The sequence below is a fragment of the Clytia hemisphaerica genome, unplaced genomic scaffold, assembly GCF_902728285.1.
Source record: "Clytia hemisphaerica strain Z4C2 unplaced genomic scaffold, Clytia hemisphaerica genome assembly, whole genome shotgun sequence".
Taxonomy (NCBI): Eukaryota; Metazoa; Cnidaria; class Hydrozoa; order Leptothecata; family Clytiidae; genus Clytia; species Clytia hemisphaerica.
The window spans coordinates 1,378,947-1,399,439 of NW_027103417.1; the positions used below are offsets into that span (position 1 = coordinate 1,378,947).

Consider the following 20,493-nt stretch of genomic DNA (forward strand, 5'->3'; position numbering starts at 1 on the left):
CTGCAATCTGATTGGTTAAAAAGAGTACAATATATCTTGTATTTTACATGTAAAAATATAAATTGACGAAAAGATGTTGTTGCATTGTAGCGATAACGTCACTTTGCTACAAAAAACCTGCCCTGCGCTTTTTTCCAACAAGAAAGTGTATTTTTTAGATCACCGATGAACTAGTTATCAGACGCAAGCTCGTACAATACAGAAATATTTTACTCTTTCCGAATTTTTTTACATATTTTCCTCGCCTAAAGGCTCGGAAAATATTATGCAAAAAAATATCGGAACTCGTAAAATATTTCTTGTATTGTACTCGCAACTGTTTGATAACTATTACATATTTTGAATCTTTTGCATTATATTTTATACGAAAACCAAGCAATTCTTGTAATAAAAAAATTGTATTTATTTTCTTAAATAGAAAAACACAATGCACTTTTTAGCATTAAAAATTATTCCTTTGAAGCATGTGTACGATATTTCTATCCCTGTCTGCAATCTCGGCCAAATTATATTGAGAATTTTGGTTAATTCCTCGTTTTCAGCAATTTAAAGTTCGGGTGAACAAGTCGCTTTTGGGCAAATTAATAAATCTATTGGAATATTTCAATTTAGGAGGGGTTTATAGACTTCCAGGCTATATTTTGAGCTCTATTGGACAATTTTGGACTTTTAAATCCTCAGATCCTAAGGTCTTAAGTCTCTAGCGTTAAAACTCAGAGTTAAAACTCTACCCGTCCAACCATGAACATATAAACGACTGGACATCTATCTTTTATTGTCTCTTTGAAGCGAGCTTCGTTGCCGCCTGTATTTCAAAATTGCTATAAAAAATCCGACAATATTCCGTCGTAATTTTATTTCTTTGAATTGTTTAGGTAAAATGATTGATAGAGCTTGAACATTACTCCTAATGCACAAAAAGATTATTTTCAAATTTGTTCACGAGTTTGCAATATATTTTATCAACATTTTCAACTCTGAAATGCAGAATTTCAACTGCGTGTATACTTTTGAATCCCTTTTGTCACTCCAATAATTTTTTTTATGACTTGAAAAAAATAGCTTGTCAAAGTTGAGTGCTTGTGTTATAAGAATATCGAAATTAGAATGTGACACTCTCTAAAATTATTAGACACTTTTAAGTCAAAATTTGGAAATATTAGTCGGAGTTTTGACAAGCTGACGATGATTTTGCCTTTGTTATCTTTGTTATGATATAGATAAAAGACTTGAGAAAAGTAGAACAACAGAGACTTTTGTCGAAATTTTGACGTTGTTAGCAAGGTATTCCCAAGAGGTATACCATCAGAATTTATTGTTTCATTTGATGATTTTAACGAGGCGGCAACGAAGCTAGCAGTGTTATCTTCAAAAATACAAAGGAGATGGATGTCCAGTCGTTTATATGTTCATGGTCCAACCTAATTTAGAGCGCTTCCAAATCGTTTGTGGTTGTAAGATTTCGTGGGAATTTCCTTTTTTTCTCAAATATTATGACTTTGATTGTACGACATCACTCTTCTCCCGGGGGAGGGGGCACTCAAGGTGAACGTTTTTCAGGCTTCCTGAAGTGCCCTGTAAGGGTCGAAATGAGAAAATTTGCACTTTAACCTTGTGAAAAGAATTAGGATCTCTCCGCTGTAAGGGTCTGCTTTTAAAGGCGTTATTTTGTGCCTTACTCGCAATCGATTTTAAAGGGGCAATCCGCCACCACATTGCGAAGTTTGTTTTTGTTTTCATTTGCCTTAGTTATTCAGACAAAATCGCACGGATTTACCTTGATGTTACGCGCATGTTTTTGAGTAATCAAGACACGAATAATTCAGATCAAAATACAAGATGGACGAAAATTCACTCTTGGCTTTTAAAAAGTTATAACTCTTTTCTGACGAACAAAAAACATACAATTTTCATCTAATTGGCGACCAATAATTACATGAAATGTGAGGCTAACACTTCAACTGTAATCATCAGTAATTTCAAGAGTTTTTCATCATTGATTACAAAGATATCCATGGATTACCTCTTCCGAATACCAAACCAACCAACTTAAAGATTTCAGAGACATTTGCTTGACATGAAGAAAACGCTACATCCCCATAACTTTGGACATGAAATGGTTGGCAAAATGGTATTAACATTCTATTGAGATGTGAAACTGGTTCAAGTTGAAGAATTGATGAGAAAAATGGGCAGTACGAGAAATATTTTTGCTTTGAAATACAAACTCTTATATGGACAATATCTCCGGAACAAGTTATATGAGATTTGTTTACCGAGTGACCCCAAAACAAAGTCTTTAATGCTTGGTTCTTACATTCATGAGGTCAGAGGTTTTGTGGATTTTCTAAACTTTTGAAACTTGAGTGATTGTTTTGGTTGTTTTCCTGCTGACTAAAGACACTTTTGGATATGTGATTGTTTCCCTGACTAGAGATACTGTGAGCGTGTATTTAATAAACATATTGCATCTTGGCTTGGAGTATATTTTTGAATGTTTTAACGGTGACGTCATTTCTTGTTTGGATTGTTGTAGTGTTATCTTTTAGTGCTCCAATGCAATGTAATAGGTTATTTCAATTTCATTTTTTATCAATTAATTTGTGTTTATTTCATGGAATTTCAGTAGTGTTTATGTGATAGGTTGTCCACGAAAGCATTGTTTCAAGGTCAGTCAGGCACATCCTGGCAAATGAACGGGGTATTTTTCACTTGCGACCATTGGCAAATGAACGGGGTCGAAAACAAAAGTGACGTAATAGCACCGAATACCCAGTTTAATTGAACCGGGTTGGAAATATTTTGCTTCATTTCAAAGAACTGCATAGATGAAATTTTTTTTCCATGGGTCAATTTTGTCTTCGAAGATTGAAGAAACTTTTAACGAAAAAATAAAGTTCCCAGTTTTCTTCCTTTTTTCCCTTTTTCAGTTTGAAGTTCATTTTTATTCATTTTCACGCTTTTAGCCTGAGACGTCCTATCTCATTTACACTGGGTGACGAATACCCCATGCAAATGCTCACCCCTTTCATTTGCCAGGATGTGCCTGACTGAAGGTTTCCATGTTTCGTCAAAACGTGTCAAAGCCTGTCAAAGAGATATATAAGTATTTTCTTTACTTAACTTTATATAATTTTAAAGAGAAGACATAGGAGCCTTTGTTTTTGGTGCTATATATTACAAAGCTTTGAGGAGCCTTTTTTGTACTAAAAATTCTAAATTTATAATCTAAAATTTTCATAGATTTTCTTGTAACATTTCAGACACTTGTATGTTTCAATAAAAAATAACATCTTTACATTTACTAAAAATTATCCTGTGCTCTTTGTTTTTCAAACCATTTCTTTTTTACCTATAAATCAAATCATATTGAGTTGCTACTGCCAAGGGAGATTTAGATAATTTGAGATAACTAGGAGTAATTATAAGAATTATATATGAAGCCTTCAGCTGAAACAAAATGATAGCTTTTTTTTGAGAAAGGAAGATAATTTTTATTTTTTGTGCCTTCCATCAGTTCTCATAAGTTTGTTTTGATTTTTTTCCCGTCAAAAGTCACGTGATATTTTTATCTCGATCACTCCGCCTCAACTGGAAATTCTCCTATGCACCCTAAAAGTAATCGAGTTTTAGAAAAACAATAACAAACCGTGTTGTGTGGTGGCGGATTGCCCCTTTAAATCCAGAGCAGAATAGCCAGAATCTGCTATCCATTATCTTATAGAAACCTGTTTTATAAGAATACACAGGTTTCAAAAATAAAGTTTCAAGTCAAATCACGCTTTTACTCGAAATTTTTATGTGCTTGTTACATGACCTTTACTCATTTCTCATTTGAGATTTTTCAAACTGGTCGCTGCGATGGAGATGATGAGAGAAGTGTCGCTATTTATAAATTATACTTCATCGCAGAAGTCTCCGTACGGGAATTTTTTTAACAGACAATGCGCACAGAGTTTAGCTGCGAAGCGATAAATGTGAGATACACTTCTGTTACAGAGTAACGTCGACATCGAAAATATAACAAACAAACGTCTCATTTTTTCATCGGCTCGACGAGTGAAATTTATAGCGCTCTATAGTACCATGAACATATAAAGGACTGGACATATATCTTTTATTGTCTCTTTGAAGCGAGCTTCGTTGCCGCCTGTATATAAAAATTGGTATGAAAAATCCAACAATATTCCGTAATAATTTTATTTCTTTGATATATTTAGGTAAAAAGATTGATAGAGCTTGAACATTACTCCTAATGTATAAAAAAAATTATTTTCGAATTTTTTTACAAGTTTGTAATATATTTTATCAACATTTTCAACTCTGAAATGCAGAATTTCAACTGCGTGTATACTTTTGAATCCTTTTTGTCATTCCAATAATTTATTTTACGACTTGAAAAAAAATAGCTTGCCAGAGTTGAGAGCCTGTGTAATAAGAATATCGAAATTAGAATGTGACACTCTCTAAAATTATTAGACACTTTTAAGTCAAAATTTAGAAATATTAGTCGGAGTTTTGACAAGCTGACGATGATTTTGCCTCTGTTATCTTTGTTATGATATAGATAAAAGACTTGAGAAGAGTAGACCAACGGAGACTTTTGTCAAAGTTTTGACGTTGTTAGCAAGGCTTTCCCAAGTGGGATATCATCAAAATCTATTGTTTCACTTTATGCTTTTAACGAGGCGGCAACGAAGCTAGCTGTGTTATCTTCAAAAAGACAAAGGAGATGGATGTCCAGTCGTTTATATGTTCATGATAGTACACGTCATAAATTTTTCAACTAGAAATGTGCACAAGTTCCAATCCCACAGTCTATTTCGAAAGAATCGGTAAACCGTGAAAAATATTATCTTTCTTTTGATGTAGCATGAACATATACAGGGTGTCCCTAATTAAAGTATCGAGTTTGAACCATTGAGTTTCAAGCCGAAGGCTAGAGGTCAATCTCTTTGGTAGGATTTGAAGCCAACAAATCCTACCAAAGTTGCGCGGCCTTGAGCGACCCGCCTGGTTTTTACACAAATGACATATTGAAACTAAAATTTACCGCTTAATTTCGAAAAATATATCACTCGAAGACAAAGGAATTGCTAGATTCAATCCGTCATCAAAAATACGGCACATATTTTAAGGCTTCAATTTTTCTTGCCTGAGAAAGGTTAGAGATTGACCTCTAGCCCTTCGGGCTTGAAACTCAATGGTTTGAACATGCGATTGAGTAGAAAGTTTTATGTGCGTGTTCACAAAATTGTATTTTAAGCTCTCCCTCTTTTTCTTTGTCATTACGATTAATTTATACGTTGTAACTACCTTTTGTAATAAGCCTGTGTGATGGAGAGCGTTCTTATATTTTAGCGATAACACACACAAACTTTTCTACTCAATCGCATGTTCAAACTCGATACTTTAATTAGGGACACCCTGTAAACGACTGGAAATCCATCTCCTTTGTATTTTTGAAGATAACAGTGCTAGCGTCGTTGCCGCCTCGTTAAAATAATAAAATGAAACAACGGATTTTCATGATTAACCTCAGGGGAATACTTTGATAACGACGACAAAACTTCGACAAAAACCTCAATGGTCCAACTCTTTACAGCTTTTTAGGAAGGTAAGAGAAGCAAAATACTCCATCAACTTGTTAAAACTCCGGCTAATATTTTGAAATTTCGGACTCAAAAGTATGAAATAATTTTAGAGAGTATGAGATTCACATAAGGATATTCTTATAACACATTCTTATAACACATGTCACTTTAACATGTCACTTTTTTAAGCTATAGAAAAAATCTATTCCAGCGATAAAAGAGATTCAAAAGTAGACACACAGTTGAAATTCTGCACTTTAGCGTTGAAAAATAATTTTAAAACATATTGCAAATTTATAAAAAATTTTTTTTGTGAATTACGAGTAATGTTCAAGCTGTATCAATCCTTTTCCATAAATAATTCAAAGAAATAAAATTATAACGGAATAAAGTCTGATTTGTGAAATACAGGCGGCAACGAAGCTCGCTTCAAAGACATAAAAGAAGATAGATGTCCAGTCGTTTATATGTTCATGGATATAGTAAGTTATTAACGTGCACGAGTAATTAACGCAAAGGAGGATGGGATCGCCAGTCGTACAAAAGAATAAATTTGTGCAGATTTGTTACTATTTTTAAATTCAGCGTGGTGTGCTGTTAAAATATCAAAACAATCTTAAAGGAAAGGATTTAGACTCTATATATTCAAAAAATGTTTGGACCTAACTAACATGAAATTTCTATTTAGCATGAAGTTTGGAGATGTTCATTAAGCTCGCTGAGATTATTTTGGCTCTCAGCTTACGGAATCAACTACGAGGCACTCTAGAATATTGGACAAAAACTCAGGCTATCAATTGAATAAGTTTTTGAACTGTACATAAAACTTTCGACAGCGCAATTCCAGATAATTTGAAAAATTAGAATTGACTTCAATTCAACATGATTTGGAACTCATATTCCGAGGTTCTTTAAAAGTTCCGTAATCAATCAAAACGTTTCATTACCGTCATAAAGAAATATTTTTCTGTCAAAATAATAATGGGGGGTTGACAAAAAATAGGGCTATCATGGATCAAATCACCCCGCAAAGCTCTTGGGTGTTTTTCCACTGACGGCTTCTGTTAGTTTAAGCCGTCAGAGGAAAACACCCCTTGAATTAATGTAATCAACTGTAGACTTTCACTGGGAAACCATAGCATACACCACCCCACGTTCTTTACTTGTTTTGTCAATGAGCTCATTTAGAAATAATTCCCAAAGGATCAAATGATAGATATATCAAAATAAAACAAAAGAGCTTTTGCAACAAATTACTAACTTTCTTATGAAAATAGACCTATTCGTAAATTACGTCACGAAGATCACTTGCCTCGTATTCGAACAATTACCATGGTGATTATATCCCTTGAGAAATTAAATGATTTTTTTATGAATAGGAAGTAGCTTTAATAAAATCCGCTGGGAGTTAATCACCTTGGCAATAATTTCAAAGCGAGGAAAGTGATGTTCGTGATGTAATTTATATGAAAAGGTGTATTCTATCTCTATGTAAAAGATTCAAAAAGAGTTTGACATTGCGTTGATGGTGTGTTGTTAGTTTGTTGTAGGGTTTCAAAAGGAGGTCAAAAGAAGAAAATGAAGTTCTCATTTGTTTCATGGTTTCTGCTGCTGGTTATTGTTGTTGTTGAGAGCTCATATGGCAAATCATGTAAGAATATTTTACTCTTATTTTCTCGTTGATTGAGAAATTTCTTTTTTAACCAAAAGTTTTAAATTTGGGAGGTCCAGCTCATACTTGATCCCTAGGGAATATTATATACGGCTAACTTTCAGATAATATATGAGATAGGGCAATGCGATATGCGATAAACCTATTATAATCACGATATCATGCTGGATTAAAAATTTAGCACTTTTTCCAAAATATTTCGCGTGTTTGGGATGAAAAATAAGTATAGTGAAAGCTTTTTGAAACTGAATAATCACTATTTTACAATCTTCGAATCAAAAAAAAGGTTTGTTGGCAGATACTTCAGCTTTTACTAGTGAACTGAAATTAGAATCGTTCAGAAGGCTTTTGTCGGCATATGCTGACATCTGACAAATACAATTTAATGACAAATAATCTGATAACAGCTGGTCATAATTTTCTTACGAGCACGGTAAACCTCTGGAGATCCTTGAAAATTAACCATCTGAGGAAATATAGTCCTCCGTGGAAAATTCTACAACATAATCTTGTAGTACCCGGAAAGTTAAAAACTGACTTTTCCTGAAACGGTGCCCTATTTTTAATACAATCACGCAACTTTGTTGTCATTCCCAGTCCTATAAGGCGAGTGTGGTCCTTACAAATTCGAGATTAGCATATTCGTCAAATTGTTTTGTTTTCACCCATTCCTTTAGAGCTTAAGCGTGATGGGCAGAAAACAATCACAAATTGATCTCAAATTAATGAAAATGACAAAAACAAAACAAGTATTTATGGAGAACTTGTTGGTTGGGACCAGGAAAATCTTTAAAAAAATAAATCTGGGGGAGGGGGCCTTTAAAGGTGGAAAAGGGGTTATGAACATGGGTCTTATCCAGAATTGCAGGGCTAATAATATCTAAATATTTGGATCAAGAAGTTCGACAATTTATGAATATTACGTGACTTGAGGCTTTAGTGTTTGGGTAATTTCAAAAAAATTCCAGTCCTATATCACACACCCAATGGGAGCCTTTTTCACTCGGAAGTTCGCCTTGAATTTTGTCCCCGGTGGAAAAAAACAAACTGAAATTTCGCTTTAATTGAAAAATACCCCTGTGTTTAGTGACAAATATACATTTTGACCATCTCCACTGAATATGTGTAGGGTTGAGGAACCCCATCATGCAATTGAAACCAGTGACCTACCATCTAGAAGCTACAATCAGTTCTGTAATATTTGGCATTAAAACAGTGATTTTCATTTTTTTTGAAGTCAAACCCCTCCCCCCAACTTCAATGGTTGGATTAGGTTCTTTTGGGGTTATCAACCATTGAAGTTGGGGGAAGGGGGGCTTAGAGAATTAGAAACATAGCTTAGGGGTTATTTTTTAGGCTTCTACCAAAATATTACAGAGCTGATTGTAGTTTCTTTATTTCACCCTCTGGCAGACTGGTTAGAATATTTCACAGGGTTATTGAGACAGGGGTGTAAAAACTTTCAGGTGCTATCTTTCCGATACATGCTAAATGCCATTTCATTGCAAGATGAAGTTTACAGAACGAAATTGTTTAGTAATTTTCGCTATTCTCACATCATGTCTAAAGATGAAATATAAAATTATGTGTTATCCTGAGTGCTTACCGAATTTCAATTTTTATAGTGAATTCCCAATTGGATGATTTGGTTGCAAATGAAACCAGCACTTTTGAAAGATCATCACTAAAAAACACAACTACACCACCATCAGGAAAACAAAGGAATGATTCCAATGCTGAAGAAAATGAGAGCAATCATATGAACAACACAGTCCATAGAGAATGTACCCAATCTCACCCTCTGGCGACAACCACTACTCCCGAAACAACTACTGTCGAAGATACAACAACAGCACTAGACACAAGTACATGGCCGGAAACAACTTATGAAACATCAACTGTCCCTGAAACATCGACTCTTCCTGAAACAACTACAGAGTTTATTGAATCCACAACGACCACCCCAAAAACAACGACCACTTCGACAACGACAACCACACCAACAACGACAACGACAACGACCACCACACCAACACCAACAACGACAACGACAACGACAACGACCACCACCCCAGCAACGACAACGACCACCACACCAACAACGACAACAACAATAACGACCACCCCAACTACAAGCACGACAACAACCGAAGATCCAAGAACAGTTGTCATAGGTAAGGTTTCGTTATTTTTGCTGTAACTTTGGAAAAAAATCAAAAGTAAGGCCAAATTACAAGTAAGTAAAATTTTAGGCCAAAAAGTAAAAAAAAAAAAATCAAAAAAATTCACTCTAAGCTATCCAACAAGCTATGAAGTAGCTTCTAACTCCTTTTACAATCTTTCAAGAAATAGAGAATTCCGGTTATTTTGACGTTTTTTGAGATTTAAAGTTCGGGCGAAAAAGCCGATTTTGGGCTTTCTCTTTAATTTACTTTAAAGGCAGAAAGTTTCGCGGGCAGAAAGTTTTGCGAGACCGAAAAGTCGCGAAATTTCGCGAATTTAAGTTTCGCGATTTTTACTTTTTGAAGAAAATTTACGGAAGAAACTTTCGCGGTTTTTTGTGAATGTTCAATTTTAATAGCGATAACCTAGGGAATGAATGGCTAGGGAAAGTGGATAAAGAATTATTTCAAATCTCATTTTTGTCTTCAATCGAAAGAGTGATATGCTAATAAATGAAAAATAAACTATTTACACTTCTTCCTCCAATTCTGAATTCTCGTCACTGCTATCTTCGGCGGTAATATCGACTCTCGTTCCGCATAATAATTCAAATTCCTCCGGAGATATATCTGCGATTGGCAGTAAATACTGGTTACCTATGTTTTTTTCGATTTTTCGCCTTTTAAAACTTGGAAAAAACTTTCGCGATTTTTAGGAAAATTTCATTTTTCGCGAAATTAACTTTCGCAAATTTCTTGTTTAATTTCTTACCTGGCAGAAACTTTCGCGAAAAAATGCCAAAAGCGCGAAATTTTCTGCCCGCGAAAGTTTCTGCCCTTAAAGTAATCGAATATTTTAATTTGAGACGGGTAGGCAGACTTCCGGGCTATATTCGGAGCCTTACTGGACCATTTTTGAACTTTTGGATCCTCAGATCCTAAGGTTAAAGTTAAAACTCAGAGTTATCTCAGGCAAATTAAGGCACGTCCAAATTTATCTTAATTTTTTATCACCGTTTCCACTTGTCATAGCATATCACCTCATACATCGAAAGAAGCGTATTGGAGTATAGATCACTGGAATAGCTGTGCCATAATTAATTTTTTCACCCAAAAAAAGATATTAGACAAAAACCAAAAAATGCTGACGTCAGCAAAACTTGTTTTTTGAATAACTCCAGTTTGGCTTTTGGTATAAACATGAAATTTGGACAAAAGTTGCATATCAATAATAGGAACATTTTTGCATAATTTTTTTTTGCAAATTTTGCTGACGTCAGCAGAAATCAGCAAAATACGAAAGTTTGCAATAAAGTGCTGACGTCAGCAAAATTTCAAAAAAACTTTTTTTTAAAATGATCCTTTTAATGGTGTGCAACTTTGGTCCAAATTTCATGTTTTTACCTTAAGCCAAACTGGAGTTATTCAAAAAACAAGTTTTGCTGACGTCAGCATTTTTTGGTTTTTGCCTTATATCTTTTTTTGGGTTAAAAAATTAATTATGGCACAGCAATTCCAGTGATCTACACTCCAATACGCTTCTTTCGATGTATGAAGTGATATGCTATGACAAGTGGAAACGGTGATAAAAAATTAACGTAAATTTAAAAAATCTGGACAGGCCTTAATTTGCCTGAGTTAAAACTCTACCCTTCGAACCTACTTTAGAGCACTTACAAATCGATTGTGGTTTTAAAACTTCCTGGGGAATTTCCTATTTGTATCAAATATTTCTTGAAGGATTGTAGATCGGGAGATAAAGGCCTTAAAAATTTGAACTAGCGATTTTCTTAAAAAACTCAGAAAAAAAGGACCGTGGCACTTAAAGGGATAACCTTCTTCGCATTACATAGCGTTACATAATAGTTAGTACAAAAACCCTGAACCTGATACTTACTGTTTTATCTTGATATCAACTCCCTAAGCTCTTAAGCATCAAAAACTAAAATCTCAATTTGCTCAGTTTTTTTATCATCACGTTTATTGTAAATTTACGCCTCTTAGGATCTGGTTTAGGATTCAATTACGTGATCAAAAGTGAGCAAAATGAAGTGATTTCTCAACGAAAATTAAGCAGTAAGAAACAAAAGGCTTCCGCAGATCAGGGTTTCTAAACGTTTTTACGGTTACACTCTATCCGTCATGTTTTATGTACTCTATTATCATTTTTAGATTGTGATTTTTCATCAGTGTGTAAGAATCCCAATGACGAACATGTCGTTTTCAGAAAGAAAGATTATAAGTCAAATGGTAAGAAATTTCCAATGTAAAAAGACGCTTAAAATTAAAATGAGTAAATATTGCAATCTCTGTAGTGTAAGGTCGTGGCTTTTTCATAAAGTCGAAAAACATATCCGAACTTATTTCGTACTTTCCAGTCTCTGGTTCGTAGTTTATCTGACTTCCTGGTACTATGTGAATTATTTTTTATGTTTTCTAACTGACTGATTGACTTACCGAAAGATCGCCACCGGTGGGATTCGAATTCACCAAATGCAAAGTTCCATCAATTGGTAACCCAATGCCTTATCCACTGCGCCACGGATTCATGCCAGGAGAGTGTTTCTGACGGCTATTGATATTGTACAAACTACAGACCAGACTATATTAAGAGAAAATCCCAAAAGAGTGCTTTTTTCGAGCTCCAACCCTAACCCTAACTGATAATAACCCAATTCCTAGCCAATCTGATACGTAACCACACCCAAACCACACCTATACCCGACCCTAATAGGTCACCCGCAGGTCCTGACACTATTCCTGGATGCCGGATCCGAAAAATAGATGTATGTCTTTCGCCTTTATGAAGAAGCCTTCACCGTAGTATAACTTCTTTTCGAAGGAAGGGGCGAGCGAAATATCTGCTGGTGTTGCTCTTATACGCATCTTTTCGGTCAGGCTATTCAAGTTAAAAGTTTTGTGACTTTGGCCTTTTAGCAAGAAAAGCTAAAATGTTGGCTTAAAGGGACATATATAACAGTACTTGCAAAATTTGTAAACAAACTGTATGCAGCGGATACAAAATCAAAACAAATGTCACATGTCAAAATAAAAAATCAAACCAAATATGGCTAATTTTGATTCTTCAATTGTTTTACAAGTTTGTTTTGGACACATGATTTTAATTGTTCTCTTTAATGACACGTGGTTCTCACAATGTTTACATTTTATTACTTTTATGTCCCTTTAAAGGTTTTATTTTTACACAAGTGTTCCCGTTTTATATCAGTTTTCCTCTTTCTGACCAATCTTGCTCCACATCCGTGTCAATCCAATCTGAAAAAGCTTGTGAATGAAAATGATGAGTGAGCAAACGATACCACTCTTATTTAAAAACAAAACCTTTAAGAGCCGTAATCTTGACTTGAAAAAAGTTTGTCTAAACTCTTAAGTTCAATTTTTTAGATAATCACTTCCAAATGTCGTGTTCTAAATATTCGCTTCGAACATTTCAGGTTGGTTACTACATAATCCTTATACAGCCCGAGCATACATCTACGTCCGATTCTATCCAAATCATATCGACAATTCTGCACAATGTGAGCTCCGTCAGAAAACACGTATGACCGTATCCTTTATTTACCGGCCTGGAGTTGCCAGGCAGAGTGCGAGCTTTAACAGGCTCTATTTGTATGTCTATTCCTACAAGTTGGAACGAGTTGGATGGCGTTATAAATATATAAAGATCGACTCGTATCATACGCTTCCATTTGGTCCGCAAACAAATGCAATTGCACACTCTTGGAATCGATTTTCGGTTGATTTCAACATCAAATGTGGCAGATATATGTTTGTAAGTAATTTTGACAGATTGTCGATAAGGTTAGTATTATGAAGTAGATTTTAAACATGGTTTTTAACCACCCCAAATTTTAAGTTTTTGAGGCAATTATTTCTTGTGTGAATATTACTTATAAGAAATCGGGTGTCTAAGATTCTAAAAAGTCTTACACTTACCTTGGCCATCGAAGCTTTATGTTCTTATATAGTTTGTTCTTAAGATCGTGTCTGCTATATTTTTTTTAGGACCACTCAACTCGACTCAACTCACTTTATTTAATTGTTTTTTTTTCTTATTGCGGTTTGGGTGTTGGTATTTCACCGTCAGATGTCATCATATAAAGAAGTTTTATAAAAGCAAACTATAGGAACACAAGGTTTTTTGGCCAAGATATTAAGTAACGGTTTAAGAACATTTTAAACTTTATTGACAGTAAAAGACCCAATTTCTTTGACAAGAACACTCACAAAATGGTGAAAGTAACAGGCTTGAAACTCAAAAGGTTAAGAACGTATGAATGATTCAAAAATTTAGAATGTTCTTATGTGTATATGATTGTTGCTTGACTATCCAAATGCTATCTATAAGCTGGGGGTAACCTTGCTGACTGACGGGGGTTGTGCCGCTGAAGTTCGAAAAATGGACCCTACTTGGGACTTATTTTTTTAAAGTGACCCTGAATGGGACTAAAATTACAAAATTTTATCAAATATCTCCATACTTTTTCCAAATTCCTTCAAAAATGTACCCTAGGAATGACTGATTTTTCAATTTTGGTGATTTTGCAGCCCTTCCTGGGACTTGTGGGAGTAAAAAGGTACCCTGACCAGAAACACATATCTGTGTCCGTTTTTGCCAAAGTACCCTCTAACCCTTTTAGATTTATATGCCTAAATTTTTTTAAATTTTTTTTTCTTTCTAGGTTTATATCAGTACAGCAAGCTATCAAAACTATCCAATAGAATTGGATAACCTGAAGATATTGATGTAGATTCACTGGAGAATTCTTCACTGATTTACGATAGAAGTTATTCTTATCTATGAAAGTAACATTTAATCTAGTCGAGCTTACTTATTGCACATTGAAGAAACAATCCAACTTTTATAAGGATGGCTAGTTTTTATGAAAGTAAATGTATATTATTTCTGTCGTGTTCCTTGTTAAATTCATTTTGGAATGTTTAAGAATATTAAGAGAATTTTTATTTCAAGATATAAAGCATTTTGTAAACATTCTTTAAAAACGAAAATAGAACAATGCTGTGTCAACCTAGATCGTGCCTTATTTTTCTTAGAAAAATTTTTATTGGAACAAAAGTTTGCCTAACTTAGTAAATATCATCGAATAAATAGATGAAGGCCACTGGTCGGATATTGGAATTACTTCAAAAATTATCGAGATTCTGATTGTCGTTTGGTGTTCACCAAACGTTAGTGTTTTAATGAATTAGTTCAACCGAATGAATAAGCGAAGGTTATTTGTCAGATATTGAAATAACTATAGAAGAGGGCCAACCCAGGATCCGTATCATTTTTTTTGGGACTCAACCGCATGTGATTTGTTCGAAAGTAGAAAGGATTTTGAGACTTTCTTGAGAGGGACCCCGCGAATACACCTTTTCGACTGTAGCCGCCAATTGCCGCGCGGGCATTTTTTACCACCCTAAACTCGATCCAATCCTTTTTTTACACTTTTTTCTATTGTCTTCAGGCGCGAAAAAAAAGACTGGGACGGTTTTAGGGTGGTAAAAAATGCCCGCGCGGCAATTAGCGCCTACGGTCGAAAAGGTGTATTAGGCCTGGCAAAATGAGTAAAAAATTGACGATTTTTCAAAGTCGGAATAAACGAAAATGATTGATACTTTCGGAAAGAACATGAAATTCTGAGCAACGAACCACTGGACACAGTTGGTAGGTGGAAGGTTTAACTAGTCGCGATAAAATAAGGAAATAAATTCCATAAGGGTCTTAAAAATGTTCTAGAAGTTTGAATATTTCAGTGTTTCCATGTCACTTCACCGGGATGGGATGCATTATTCTCAAATTTTCAACTCTTTTAGAGTAAAATAAAGCAGAATTTTCGGGCAAAAATGTGCACTTACCCGTACCCCGTCACTTCCCAGACCTCGGGGTATTTAAATATCTTTCGAGTACTCCATATCCCTATTATACTAAGATGCTTGAAGGAAATATTAAGTACTGTAATTCATTGCCTTCGAGTAAATTGAATAAGAAAAGTAAACTGATGTAAGAACACCCCAGGGGGAGGGGGCACAGATATCTGTAACCCCGAAGTGCTAGATAGGCAACTTTAAGCTTTCTCCAGCAAAAAAAGTGAAGCAAAAATTTGACTTTTAAATTTCGTCCCGATGGATAGGATCTAGCATTTTAATTGTTTTCAGAGCGCGAGATAAAAAAAAATAGGCGGCAAACGCTATTTCGCATCTCTCAAACCAGTGAAATTGCTTGTTGTCACGTGATTTCTTTGGTAGGAAATCCTACCTAAACTTGCTTCACTTTTCGAAATAGATCCAACCCACGACATAGTGCCGCCCTTAAGGGTGCCGCCCTTAAGGGTGGGTTTTTCAAGACCGTCGAACTAAACAGTGAGGGTGTATTTTTGAATCACTTTATAGTTTTGAATCGCACTCATTTTGATTTGTTTTGCACTTTGTGACGACATCTTTGGCCTATTTTGGGTGGCTTCAGCAAATTAAGATATGCAATCAAACTACACTGTAAGAATAAGAAACGTTCCGTAAAATGCACTGAGGGTACCTTTTCCACTGCTCAAGAGCTACACTGTAAGGATCCGATTGTGAAAGCCAATTTTTTGACGGCAAAATGCCGTCGTTTAGAAATCAAGTGCCCCCCCCCCCCGGGAAAAACACTCAGTAGTAGATGTTGCCTCTTTTTAATTATTTTTGCAATTGTTCTTTTGAAAACTAAATAATTAAAAATCTCTATCACGGCTGCTTCGTTAATCTTAAATGTAACGTCTGCCTTAGAAATCTATCCAATAGTGTTAATCAGAACGGGTGTTAGCTTATTTCATAGGATTCGTACATTTGTTTCATTCCATTTTCTATTCAACAGGGGAAACGCACAAATCTGGACAGATTTCCCTTCGTATTGTTCGAGGAAAATTCCGCTCAAATTGTCTGGGTTGAAAATCTAAGTCTGAAATTAAGGATTGTCTTCAATAAGATTCTTTGATAAGTTTCTGATGTAATCCAATAACCCTCAATTCAGATTCAGCGCAGGCATATATTTTCCAATTCTCCTCTCCTCTCCTGTCTTTTGATTTTGCCAAAAATCTTCCTTACATCAATCAATATCTGTATGCGTTTTTCTTTTGCACGAAGAAAATAATAAAAGCATGTATACCCGATAAAATCACTCCAATCCAGGCTGATATATACGCCCAACCGTAATCAGTATCGTTTGGTATCAATACGTCTTGGGAGGCGAACTCCGTAGCACTTTCAAAGTGAATTGTATAAACCACAATACCAATGAGCATCAGTACTGTTGCAGCTACGAAAGAAAACGATACAATAAATCGTGTCTGGTCTATCTCACGTTTAAAGCTTACTAAAATCATGATCACACCAACGAGACCAGCTAAACACGATAACACCGTGAACGCGCGACACGCTTGTAACCATCCTGGTACCTCATGGTCCTCATTAATGTGTTTGTCTGTGATTGAAGATTCAATAGTGGTGCAACCACGTACTGTTCCTTGGTAATCTGAATAAACACAAACTTTCCATAGACCTTCATCGATGCTTATGATCCGCTGTTGACCGTTCACGTTGACTGTTGCAATGTGTTTCATTGTATTCCAACTATTGCCTATAGTTGCAACGACCATGATGACAAAGGTTAAGATACATGTTCCAGTGTATATGATCTTTCGCGATTTCATCGTGATTGTGCACAGAAGTGTATTACTATCAGGTAGTTTATTTGTTGAATGGTGTGATCACTTGATGATTTATTTTTTTTCCAATTACATTCTTATCCTATAATAAAAATTTGAAATATACAACGTCTGGTCGTACCTTTCCCAGCTGGCACACAACTTCATTTAACGTTATATGAGCGTTATGAACATTAGATAAACGTTGAAACAACGTTGTGTGTCAGGTGGCTTGGTTTGGAACCCGTTTGAAAGAATCTAACTAAGACTTTTCAAACAATTTCATAACAAATCATAGAGTTTTAGGTCACTTTCTATCATGCTGAATATCGTCCGATGCTATCACCATCCCCACTGGCACACAGCGTTGTTTCAAGGTTCGTTTTGTGCTTTACTACCTTGTGAACAATAGATAACCGTTGAAACAATGTTGTGTGCCAGCTAGGTAAAAGAACTTATAGATCTTTAAGACTTTTGTAAACATTATATGGAGTAATAGGAGGTTCGGTAGATGTTGTCAACTGTATGGTCTCCAAAATTGTAGTCCTGCTAGTAAAGAGACAGGGGGTACACTAAAACCCGCTGAAAACCAACCATTAGCCAGCCTTACTGACGTACTACCTACTGAGTACTGTACTATCTAGAGAACCAAATCCTCCTCAGATAGACTATCTACTACTATCAGGAGCTGTCTTCTCTATAGAATAATTGCAAATCTTAAGTTTTTCTGGACCAAACAGAACAAATTGAATCTTTCGATTTTGAAATTTTTAATTGAAAAATCAAACAGATAAAGTAAATTTTGAAAAAGTAGAAGAAATTTTTCACACACTCTATCTAAAAGAGATAGAAAAATTTTTCAAATTGAGAGAAAAATTCTTCCTTCTCACACCTCAAAAAAAGAAGCGAGAGTTATGAAGAATTTATAAAGATATCAACAGAAAGAAGCGATCCCAGCTAGCGAGCTCTATTACTTATTTAAATGAATTTCTTTATTGAGAAATAAGAAATTGAAAAAAGTAAAATGTTTTAAAATATTTTTTTTCATCTTGCATAATTATGCCCTTTCAGTCTTTCAAAAGGTTTTGGTACAAAATTCCCTTTCCTCTTTGTCCTATAGCCCCCTCTCTCAGTCTCTTGGTATTATTCTGAAAAGTTGCAAATCTTCTGATACTTTCAAAAAGTTTATGAAAGTTATAAATTATAACTAAGCTTTATGATATACATTTTCACAGAAAGAAAACCTCAATTATATAAAAGTTTTAGGTTCAGAACTGACTCCTCAGCTAAAAACATTAACCTTCTAGCAAGAAAAACCACCAACTTATTCCATCTTTTTATGATTCTTTTGTAACTTATAGGACTGTATAGCAAGATTTCCTTATCTTTTAACATTATGCGGTTGAATTTTCTTTCCATGCTTTCAAAATCTTTGTACAAGTGCATACTTGTTTAACAAAATCAAAATTTCGCAACATATTATCTCTGCACCCTTGTAGCGTTTTGTTGTATTTACTCGCCAGCCTTCTAAGTTGAAACATCAATACCAAACCAAAACACTTAGATCAAATTTCAAAATCTACAACTACAATTTTGTCTACCTCTTACACGTTTTTTATAAGAACAAACTATTGAGGTTAAGTAAATCGGTATTATCACGACGAAAATGTAACAGGCTAGTGAGTTTCAACCAATCAAATTTCGTATTTTCACTAGCCTGTTACATTTTTCGTCCGTCGTCGTGATTATCCCGGTATACTTAACCTCACTACTATATAAGAACATAAGGCAAAAGTATGAAGAACGAGTTAAGAACATTTTAAGGCTTCGCGGATACTCTAAAACAGCAAACTTCTTGGGAAAATGGATAAAATACTCTAAATATGGCGAACATTTTAATTTTTAGGCTCAAAACTCAAAAAGTTAAGAACATATCTGAAAGCTTCATAAACTTTGGATGTTCTTATGAAAAAAAGTATTTTACTATTAACTCATACCAAATACAAGTGGTGTCTTGAAGGCTAACGTAATTTCATTTAGAAATTGAAGAAGAAAATGAAAAAGTTTTACTATCAGACTAAATAAGCAGAAGTCAGAACTTTACTGTAATGTAGTTACGAATTTATAAAATGAAGAGGATGAAAGAATGAGTCGAAGTAAAAACGTGATTTACTATCCTTAGGACACAGCACCGTAGGCTGTAAAACATTCCTTATGTATTCCCATGATCTGTCCGCTTTGTTTTACGCGCATACCGGTAAAAACAATTACAAATGCATAAACAACGCTCAATTACCCTTGTTATGACCGCTTAACGAGTTGAAGAAACTTCTATAATACCTACCCTGAGTGTCGGTCTTTTACCGTTACAAAGTGGCAATAAGAAATTTGTGCTCGGGAATGAAAATAGTTAGCAATCCTACGGTTTGCAATATAAAAGCCAATGTCATTTTTCATTTACTTACTGCACTTTATTTTACAACCACGAGATTGCTTTACACAAAAAAAAAATTAATCTGTTGTCAGACAAATCAAGCAGTTTTGAAAATCGAGAGCAGCTAAAAAAATGATTACTTTTCAAACGCTACTAATTAGGATCAATTAAAATGTTTTGGTATGATTTTAATGATCGTGATGAGCTTCTATCATGTGTGTACATACTGTTTCTATGGTGATTTCCATATAAATTTATATATTTCAAAATTGTAAATCCTCTAAAAATTAGCATGCCTATAATCTTCAAAATTCTACGTGACCATGGGGGAGGGGAATTAGCCAAATAGATTTTATGATTTTTACGAGCCTTAGAATGGCTTTGAAGGTCAAATAAGGGACGCCCCCTTAAGAGCGGAAATTAATCATGTCCTTTACCTGTCCCACTGTATGAGGCTTTACATTTCCAAAAGTTAACTCGAGTTATTCACTGTTTGAGAAGTTTTTTATAAGAACGTGAACATTTTTGTAGCCTTTGTATGTTCTTAACTTTTCGGGTTTCAAAACTAAAACTCTTCTCTAAATGTTCTTGTTTTCACCAATTTTTGAATATTTTGTCTAATTTCTTAAAAAATGGGGTATTTCAAAGTCTGTAAAGCCTTATAATTACAATGTTTTTAGAATGGTTTTAACTTTTTGACCTCAACTATTATGTTCTTTATATATGCTTTGTTCTCATAAACACCCCTGTATCACAGCCCCGGTGAAGCTTTTTTCCTCAGTGGGGATAAAAATCCCAATGTGAGGATAAAAATTCCATTGTTCCAAGGTTAAAAATTCCAGTGGGGATGGTTTTGGAGTGTAATTTTGAGCGTTGAATTTCAAGTGGGGATTCCCAGTGGGGCTAAAATTCCAGGGTATTTTCC

The 20,493-nt window shown here is 34.8% G+C and overlaps 2 protein-coding genes across 2 annotated transcripts; one reads left to right on the forward strand and one right to left on the reverse strand.

The window, feature by feature from the left end:
• Positions 1-7,070: 7,070 nt before the first annotated feature.
• On the forward strand, positions 7,071-14,472 carry LOC136797712 (uncharacterized). Its single transcript, XM_067054296.1, has 5 exons — positions 7,071-7,245; positions 8,892-9,440; positions 11,601-11,678; positions 12,884-13,221; positions 14,132-14,472. The coding sequence occupies exons 1-5, from the start codon at positions 7,173-7,175 to the stop codon at positions 14,198-14,200; spliced, it is 1,107 nt and encodes a 368-aa protein (XP_066910397.1). The 5' UTR covers positions 7,071-7,172; the 3' UTR covers positions 14,201-14,472.
• A 2,068-nt stretch (positions 14,473-16,540) lies between these two features.
• On the reverse strand, positions 16,541-17,140 carry LOC136797642 (lens fiber membrane intrinsic protein-like). Its single transcript, XM_067054228.1, has one exon. The coding sequence runs from the start codon at positions 17,138-17,140 to the stop codon at positions 16,541-16,543; it is 600 nt and encodes a 199-aa protein (XP_066910329.1).
• Between the last annotated feature and the right edge of the window lie 3,353 nt (positions 17,141-20,493).